Here is a 10,283-nt window from a genome sequence, read left to right as displayed (position 1 = left end):
GAGTGGTTACCGGGAGGGTGTTACAATAAAAGTAGTCCCTTTATTGTGATAGCACTGAGATTCATTGTGAATTTCTTTCCTCTTGATAAAAAATTCTATTATAAAAAAAAAAGGATGCAATTTGAGTTTCATGATTAATATTATTCTCATATTTTGTTTATCTTATTCCCTTTCTTTGTTAACCACAATTTTACCCTATTTGACCCCATTACAACCCTTAAAAAAGACCTAATGATTCTTTGAAAAATGCTTGTTACATTAGTGGAGTTAGATGTTTTATGCTTGCATATGGGTTTGGCAATATAATCTTCCATACATTACTCACCATCTATTTGAGACACATTGGCTATCTATTTCATTTAGGTTTGTTTTGGCATAATTGACTCTTGTAGCTGGTTGGTATTTGTTGCTTGGGTTGATTGGTTAATTCTTAGCTATTCTGTAATTGTTGAGAGTGATTGCTTCATTCTTTGTGCTTCGCTGGTGGGAACTTGGAATGTTGGTGGCTAGAGGTAAGTTGGTGGTTTGATTAGTGATTTTTGTGTTTTCAAAGACTGATTCTATTCCCTTCCAAATAAGTTTTAATGAAATTTTGCTTAGGGACAAGCAAGAGTTTGAGTATGGGGGAATTTGATGCATGCATTTTAGATTATCATTTAGGGGTAATTTTTGCACATAATTTACCCTTGTTCATAGCTATTATTATAGATATTAGCATATATTTAGTCAATTTTATAATTTTTACACTTCTTAGTTTAATTTTTGGAATTTATTTGTTTTATAGATTAAATTTGGAGAAATGTGGTGTATTTTGATCAGAGTAGCCATTTGGAGGAGATTAGAGTTGAATTGCAAAAATTTTTGAAGTTGAGTAAAAAATGGCCGAGAGCTTCACAACCTGCGACACAACCGATTTAGCTTATGTCGCAGGTTATGTCGATCGTCAGATATTCAGGCCGAGAGTTACACAACCTGCGACACAACTCGCGACACAACCAATTCAGCTTATGTCGTTTTTACTGGAAATGGCTGATGTGGCATTTTCAATACTCTGATTTTATACCTCACTTTCTCTGGAATCTTCCACCTTTTTACCCATTCTAGGGCAGACCCCTAACCCATATAAAGTCTCATTTATCATTTTCTTTCCATAAGGAGGAAGGGAGGCATTTTTGGCAAGAGAGAAAGGGAGAAAGAGAGGAGCACGTGAAGCAGATTTCTGCAGCAGCAGCAGAGGCGTTCTGCACTCTCCAACAGTAGATTCTGCAGCATTTTTCTGGGTTTTTCTATTCCTTAACTTAGATTTCTATTATTTCTTCATTTATACACTTGGGTTTGTCTTGAAACTATGATTTGTGAGTAGTTATTTGAGATTCTAGAGATGGATTTGTAAATATTATTTTGTATTGTGGTTTTGAACTTATTTAGTCATTTAAATGAGGTTTATTACATTTGGATTTATTGCTTATGAGCTTATTGCCTTGCTTGATGAATGGACCCTCATTAAGTTAAGCTTTAATCCTTATAGATGGACTGAAAAGTGAATATTTGGGATAGATAATCTTACAATAAACTTAGTTTTCTTGGTGTTAGAGATAAGCTAAGAGAATTAAGGAGACTTTCCAAAATCAATTAGAGCTTTAATTGGGTTTTTGTTAGGTTTGAAATACCGTGAAAACAGGGTTTGATTTAATGAAAACCAACTTTGAGATGCTTGAAAAAGGTTTCAAAAATTTAAGAATTGATTTCCCTCAAAATTGCAATTCTCATGTGTTTGGCTAAATTAGAGATAAACCACATGAAAACAATATGAAAAATCCAATCTCTAGAATCACTTTAATTTTTATTGAATTTAGATTTAATTCCTCCAAATTTCATAAATAGCAAATTTCAATTTAAATCTTGGTAATCTAGTTTAATTAATTTAGTTAATTGTTTGATTTAGTTTAAATTCCTCAAATACAAATTTTAATTTCAAATTTTATTTTTAATATCTTTAAATTTTGTCATTCTAATTAGCTTATCCTTTTATTTCCAATTTAAGCACAATTCTCTGTAGGATCGATATCATTTTTTAAAACTATACTACTGTGACCCGTGCACTTGCAGATTACAACATCACTAATTTTTGACACATACACAATCACTCTTGATCATATACACATTAGAAACATAATCATAAGCATATTAAGGCCGGCCTTTATTGCTCGTATAGCTGCGCTAGTCTTTTTTTTTTTTAAGTAAATAATTTATCGATAGAGAAACAAAACACCAAGATACAAAAAGCACAAAGAAACAGAATCCCAAGAACAAAACAGCAAGTCTAATCTAATGGACACAAAGGGAGCTCCACAACAGCCAACAAGCCTAATGAAAAAAAAGAAGAAAAATAGCAACACGGGTAGAGAAACAACAGACCCAAGAGGAGCAAAAGAAAGCCCTTAGAAAAGCAGCAGAGCAAAGGGTACCTGAGAAATTTTCGTATAAATTTAATACGTTGCATGTACTTCCATACTCAAATCCTATGTTCGTAACTATCCGATTTAGATTTAAGATGGCTGCATCACCTTATTATTTCTAGGTATAGAGCTCCAGGTTGAACAGTCTAGGGGTTGGAATAATAACTAGTGGAGTAGATTTCTCCAAGACAATCCCAAGCTTCTCTGACGTATCAGGATTTGCACCATCGGGCAATTTCTAGTTGAACATATGCAAGAATGTGGCCAATAAGTACATTACCATCCTTTCACCTAGAGGAAGCCCTGCACAAATCCTCCTACCGGACCCAAATGGAAGATACTGTAAATGGTTTCCCAAATAATCCAACCTACTACCCTCACCAAAGAACCTCTCTGGTTGGAACTCTGAGGGATGGTCCCAAAATTCAGGGTCTTTATGCATAGCCCAGACGTTCAAGAAAACCTTAGTGCCCTTTGGGATAGTGTAGCCACCTACGTTGCAGGACTCAGTTGGGCAACGGGGTAGGAGTAATGGAGCCACTGGGTGCAATCTTAACGTCTCCTTCACTATTGAGTGTAAATATGGTAATTCTTGAATGTGGAATTCTTCAACTAAGTTATTGATTCCCACCACATTTGTCATTTCTTCTTGGGCTTTCTTCATCACTTGGGGATGTAGCATCATTTCTGCCATGGCCCATTCCACCGTGGTTGAACTTGTATCGGTACCACCGATCACAATATCCTGTCAAAAAGAAAACATAAAACTTGCATCTCAAATTATATTTTAATCGATGCCAGGTTAGTCGTTAGGGGATCTAATTGAGCTGTTCTGACAATGCGGGCGCATGCAACCCTTGTCGTGGCGAAATCCAATCAAGAAATTTCCTTTTGTATAATATCTTCCTAGTATTTTAAACAAGTATGTCTGCTTAAAAAAAAAAAAAGCCTTCTACAGATCACAATATAAGACACAGTCAATTAAAATCCATGGAAATATATTAAACCTCGTCTAAAATTTGTTGGACCATAGGTGAGAGGAATTTATTGAAGGGGAAAACCATATTTTTACATGTACATGTGCAGTTGTTGCATGGTGAATTTCTTATTGCAGTTTTAACTTGATATTATGTATGTGAAATTATATATATATATATATATATATATATATATATATATATATATATATATATATATATACACACACACACACATACATGCAACATTTCCTTTATATTACTAAAGAGCAGAAAATAAGAAAAGGAAATGTTAGCATAATTACAACAATTAGCATGATTATAGGAGATTTGTGTAGTATAATTACATCAATTATTATTCTTATCTAAATTAGCTCATATTCTCATGTATAAATAGATGTAATATCTCTGTAAATAAGACACAGATAAATACACAATCATTTCCTTCATTACTTGTATTCTTTCTTCTAACATGGTATCAGAGCCGTACAGCTTTTATTTCTAGTTTCTGGGGTCTCTCTTCTCTCTCTACAACCTGTTCTGGTTCATTCTTTCATTCCTGTTATTATACCATTTTTTTTTCTCCTCATCTTGTTATCAATGGAGAAATATGATATTTCAAAACCTATTGCAACAGTTCTGACTGGTTCCAACTATAATATTTGAGTTCAAGAAATGAAAAATTTTTTGATAGGTCGCAAGCTTTGGCGTATTGTTACCGGATCTATCACTACGTCGACAAGAGAGAACGATGAAACTGACGCAAAATTTGCTGACCGTCTTGATGATTGAGATAGTAAAAATCATCAGATCATTACCTGGTTTCGCAATACCTCTGTCTCGTCCATCCACATTCAATTTGCTAATTATGACTCTGCAAAAGAAATCTGGGATTTTTGGCTAATCGATATCAGACCACTGGACTTGCCCGCTATTATCAGTTGTGGACTACTCTTCATAATCTGAAACAAGAAGCAGGTCAATCTGTGAATGATTTTCTTGCTCAGGTCCAACCCATTTGGAATCAAATATCTCAGGCCAAAATCAGTGAAGATCATCTTCATCTCATGCAAGTTCTAATGGCTCTTCAATCAGAATATGAGGCCATTTGAGCGTCCTTGCTACATCGAAATCCACTCCCATTATTGGGTACTGCTATTCAAGAGATTATTTTTGAAGAGACTCGTCTCAGTTTGGATAAAACTCCTTAATTTGAAACTGCTGTTGCAACTACTCGATCCTCACGTTAAAAATCTGGCAATCAACTTGGTAAGAATTATAATCAAATTGGTCATGCTTTTGCATATTGTCGTATTATAGAATGCAGATATTGTCATGGTTACGGTCATATTCTTGAACATTGTCCCACACGCCCTCCAAGACCAAAAGGAGGGCATTCTAAATTCAAGAATGTCTCAAAGCCTGGATCTTCCTCTATCACTGCTGTTGTTGCTACTGATGGTTCTACTGCCATCACCATGAGTGATCTTGAGGCATTATTCAAACAGGTTATCTCTTCTAATTCTCCTACTGCCATGTCTGCCACTTCGGATAATTTTTATTGGCTTTTTGACTCTGCATGTTGTAATCATATGACCACTAATCTTAAATTCTTATCTTCTGCAAAACCTGTATCTTCCTTACCACCAATCCATACTGTAAATGGTACTAAAATAAATATCACACATACTAGTCATGTGTCTACCTCAAATCTTCATCTCCCTGACACCTATTATATCCCTAATTTGGTACTCAATCTTATTTCTATTGGTCAGTTGTGTGAAAAAAGACTAAATGTTTTTTTTTCTCCCAATAGTGTCCAGGTACAGGATCCACAAACGGGACAGATTCTTGGGGAGGGTCGCAGAGTGGGTCGATTATTTGAGCTTGCATCTTTACATCTTCCTTAGAGATTTGTGTCTACAGCTACAATCCCTAATTCCTCCATTCACCAATGGCATCTTCGTCTTGGTCATGCTTCTGCTAGTAAAATTTAACCTTTAATTTCTCGTGGATTATTAGGATCTACTAAGTTTGAGTCATTTAATTATTTAAATTGTCAGCTTGTAAAACAACCTGCATTATCTTTTTCTCATAATAATACTACTTCAGACACTCCTTTTGGTTTAATTCATTCTGACATTTGGGGTCCTTCTCCTATTTATTCAATAAATGATTTCGTTATTTTGTGATATTTATTGATGATTATTCTCGGTTTACTTGGATATATTTTTTGAAACATCGATCTAAGTTATCACAAATTTACATCACATTTACAAAAATGATTAAAACTCAGTTCTCTTGTGACATTAAAATTCTCTGAACAGACAATACCATGGAATATCGAGATTCTTCTTTACTTCAGTTTCTTAGTCAACAAGGCACAGTTGTTCAATGTTCTTGTCCTCACACCTCTCAACAGAATGGGCGAGCCGAACGCAAGTATCACCATATTCTTGATTCTGTACGTACTCTTCTTCTTTCTGCCTCATGTCCAGAAAAATTTTGGGGAGAAGCAGCTCTTCATGCTGTTTATATTATTAACCGTCTTTCTACCTTGGTTCTTCATAATTTATCTCCTTTTGAAAAGTTGTTTGGACAATCTCCTGACTATTCCATCCTTAAACCTTTTGGATGTGTTTCTTTTATTCTTTTACAACCTCATGAACATACCAAATTAGAACCCCGTGCTTGTCTATGTTGTTTTCTTGGTTATGGCATTGAACACAAAGGGTATCATTGTTGGGATCCTGTTTCTAATAAGTTACGCATCTCTCGTAATGTTACCTTTTGGGACATTACTATGTTCTCTTCTCTTTCCAAATTTCATCACTCTGTCAATACTAACTCTCTATTTTTCACTGACTCCTCCAAAGAGCTGTTTCCAAGTCCTGATCCAGGTGATTGTGATGTGCTCAATATTACCCCAACTACACCTGCCCTATTGAATCTGCACCAGTTGTTGATCCAGTACCTGTGCCTGCATCTCCTCCTAGCACTACTCTTCGTCGTTCTACCCGTGTAAGAGAAACTCCTCATTATCTTTTTGATTTTCACTGTTACTCTACTATTGCAACCCTTCATGAGCCTCGTTCTTATCGTGAGGCAAGTACTGACCCTCTCTGGCAGCAAGCTATGACTGACAAACTTCAGGCTTTAGAGAAAACTCATTCTTGGGATTCAGTTGATCTTCCACCAAACAAGACCCCTATTGGTTGCAAATGGATTTACAAAATCAAGACCCGTTCTGATGGAACTATTGAATGCTACAAAGCTCGCTTAGTAGCCAAAGGGTATCCTCAAGAGTATGGTATCGACTATGAAGAAACTTTTGCTCCAGTGGCCCGATTAACATCTATTCGCAATCTCTTAGCTATTGCTGCAGTTCATAAATGGAAACTTTTCTAGATGGATGTCAAAAATGCTTTTCTTCATGGTGATTTAACAGAAGAGGTTTATATGCATCCTCCTCCTGGTTATCATTCTCCTCATAAGGTTTGCAAACTTCGGCGAGCCTTTATGGATTAAAACAAGCTCCCAGGGCCTGGTTTGCCAAATTTAGTTCCACTCTTGCTCAACTTGGTTTTCTCTCTAGTCCACATGATTCTGCATTATTCACTCGAATCCGATGCGGTGGTATTGTTCTTCTATTGCTTTATGTTGATGATATGATAATAACAGGAGATGATTCATCTGGTATTTCAGAGTTACAACATTATCTCAATCAACATTTTGAAATGAAAGACCTGGGTTCTCTCAGCTATTTTTTGGGTCTTAAAGTTTCTCAAAATTCTGATGGCTATTATCTATCTCAAGCCAAGTATGCATCCGACTTACTTTCTCGAGCAGGCATCACTGATAGCAAAACAGCATCAACCCCATTGGAGCTCAATTGCAAACTTACTCTTGACGGCACTCCTCTTGATGATCCTACTTTATATCGACAGCTTGTCGGGAGTCTTGTTTATCTCACAGTTACTCGAGCTGATATTTCATATGCTGTTCATCTGGTCAGCCAGTTTATGTCTGCTCCTCACTCAACTCATTTCTCTGCAGTACTTCGAATCCTTCGTTATATCAAAGGCACTCTTTTTCATGGTTTGCACTTTTCCGCTACCTTCTCCCTAGTATTATCTGGCTACTCGATCTTGATTGGTGGTGATCCGGACTCGCCGCTTTACCTGGAGTTATTGTTTCTTCTTGGGTAATTCTCTTATCTCTTAGCGTAGCAAAAAGCAAATCATTGTTGCACGTTCTAGCACAAAATCTGAATATCGTGCTCTTGCTGATGCTACATCTGAATTACTTTGGTTACGGTGGTTATTAACTGATTTGGGTGTCACTCATTCTTTTGCCACAATGCTTCATTGCGATAATATAAGTGATATACAGATTTCTCATAATGATGTATTTCATGAACGTACCAAACACATCGAAATTGATTATCATTTTGTACGTCATCATGTTGCTCATGGCACCATATGTTTGATTCCTGTCTCCTCTGTCAGCCAAACCGCTGATATATTTACCAAAACGAATCCTCCCGCTAGCTTTCAGGATCTCTTAAGCGAACTCAAATTGGCACCTATGCTACTACCTTGAGTTTGAGGGGGGGTGTTAGCATAATTACAGCAATTAGCATGATTATAGGAGATTTGTGTAGTATAATTACAGCAATTAGCATTATTATAGAAGATTTGTGTAGCATAATTGCAGTAATTATTATTCTTGTCTAAATTAGCTCATATTCTCATGTATAAATAGATGTAATATCTCTGTAAATAACATACAAATAAATGCACAATACTTTCCTTTATTACTTGTATTCTTTCTTCTAACAGGAAAGAAGAAAAAGTTTACCATAAGCAAGGCCTTGATTTGTTGTCTGGAAAAGTGTCCTGCTCTTTAAACTCTAGTAAGAAATGCAAGAAGTCCTTCCTGTCAGTAATTTCCCCCATCTCTCCACTTTGCTGCTGCTTCTTCTTTATGCACTGATCTATCACATGGTCATAGATTTTCTCAGTCCGTTGTGATACCTCCTCGATTTTCCTCTTCACTCCCTGTATGTCAAACCTCGCAAGGAAGGGAAAGAAATCTGAAACATTTGGCTTTCCCAGTATCTCAACCAGCTCCGCCACTGCTACCCGAAACTTGGCCCCAATATCGATTTCCCCTTCCTGGCCGAGTGTTCCACCCCAAAACATCCCTGATATCATGTTGATCGCTGTTAAAAATGCCAGTTCCCCAACGTCAACAGGCTCTCCAATCTTCTTGCCGTACACATCCCTCACACTTTTCTTCACCTTGCTTCTCCTAAGAGAATAAAATGCATCAAGATTTGCATTGCTCTGCATCTCGCGCACGAATATTTTGCGTAGCAGGCGCCACTCGGGGCCATAGGGTGCGAAGGCAATGTCCTTTCCACCGTAGGAGAAGGTTTTTGCTGCGATGGTTGGATTCCTGTTGGCAAATGCGATGTCCTGGTCGCGAACAATCTCTTTTACTAGAGTTGGAGAGCTTATTATGACACATAGCTTCTGCACAATTGAGAGCTTGTAGATTGGACCGTAATTTTGTGCCAATTCCATAAACAGTTGGTGAAGATTGGGGCCTAGAAATGGAAGGTAGCCAAGTATGGGAAAGCCACGGGGCCCTGGTGGAAGATGAGCCTTTCCTCTTGCTGTCTTGGATACCCATACGAGCAGACACGTTCCTAATATGGAAACTGAAGCAATGATCAGTACCGTTGGAAGTTCCTTGTCCTTGCACATCCATGAACCCCACCGGCCACAGCTCGTGCCTGAGAGGTCACAAATAGGCATCGGAGAAAGAAAATGATAAAATATAGGCTCAATCATACCAATTTGGGTCCCTTAAATATGGGAAGAAGTGCAGATAAAATACTGTTTATTTTTCGATAAAAGTGGACCCTCTTTGAATACGGAGAACGAACTGTGAGAGAGGTGATATATATTTTCGATAAAAGTGGACCCTCTTTGAATATGGAGAATGAATTGACATAATTGTGAGAGAGATGATATATATATATATATATATATATATATATATATGTATTTATTTTGAGTGTCCCTAATAAATTCCCTATTTTACATTAATGATTTGGGTAGATGTTTTTTTGGTTAAATTCCACAAATATTAGGTTGGTTATATATACACGTTTAATTGTATGTAATTTATTTTATGAATATATTTTAGTTTAGGCCAGTTCTAATTGAGATTAAGTGGATTATAATATATATATATATTCTATTGGCAAGGAAAATGAGATGAAAAAAAAAAAGATTAAATTTAATAATGAAAAAGATAAAAAAAAGAATTTAATAATAATAAATTAACCTGGCAAAAAATAATATAAAAATTTATTATTATTTAAAATATTTAATTTTATTAGTTAAATTTTTTTATTTAAATTTAAATTTTATTCTACTAAAAAAATATAATTCTATAAAAAATAATTATATTGATTAAATTAATTTTCTATTTAAATTTAAATTTTATTCTACTAAAGAATATAATTCTATAAAAAATAAAACAAATTAAATTAAAATGTATCATCTCCAATACCTACAATCGATAACTAAAGGTCAAAGGTAATCGTTTCTGACTTTTCCATGTGTCACTTGTAATCTTATTTGAAAAATAAATTTAATTGTAGCTTTGTTTCAGAAAATATTTTTTTAAAAAATATTTTTTTTATATTTTATAATATTTAATATTATAAGAAATCAGAAATTAACAGAAATGTAAATAAATTTTCAAAATGAGGATTAATAAATAAAATTTGAATATAAACAAAAAAAAGTAGAAATCAAAGAATAATTTGAAA

At 35.3% G+C, this 10,283-nt stretch overlaps 2 protein-coding genes across 2 annotated transcripts; both read right to left on the bottom strand.

Moving 5' to 3' along the window:
* Nucleotides 1-2,599: 2,599 nt before the first annotated feature.
* On the bottom strand, nucleotides 2,600-8,299 carry LOC131183401 (flavonoid 3'-monooxygenase-like). Its single transcript, XM_058154175.1, has 2 exons — nucleotides 8,297-8,299; nucleotides 2,600-3,204 (listed from the first exon to the last, which is right to left on the bottom strand). Exons 1-2 carry the CDS (start codon nucleotides 8,297-8,299, stop codon nucleotides 2,698-2,700), a joined length of 510 nt encoding a protein of 169 aa, XP_058010158.1. The 3' UTR covers nucleotides 2,600-2,697.
* A 78-nt stretch (nucleotides 8,300-8,377) lies between these two features.
* LOC131182855 (cytochrome P450 93A3-like) lies at nucleotides 8,378-9,258 on the bottom strand. The gene is made up of 2 exons (XM_058152199.1): nucleotides 8,510-9,258; nucleotides 8,378-8,432 (listed from the first exon to the last, which is right to left on the bottom strand). Exons 1-2 carry the CDS (start codon nucleotides 9,256-9,258, stop codon nucleotides 8,378-8,380), a joined length of 804 nt encoding a protein of 267 aa, XP_058008182.1.
* Between the last annotated feature and the right edge of the window lie 1,025 nt (nucleotides 9,259-10,283).

This window comes from Hevea brasiliensis, chromosome 9, assembly GCF_030052815.1.
Source record: "Hevea brasiliensis isolate MT/VB/25A 57/8 chromosome 9, ASM3005281v1, whole genome shotgun sequence".
Classification (NCBI taxonomy): Eukaryota; Viridiplantae; Streptophyta; class Magnoliopsida; order Malpighiales; family Euphorbiaceae; genus Hevea; species Hevea brasiliensis.
This window is presented reverse-complemented; position numbering and strand designations above follow the sequence as displayed.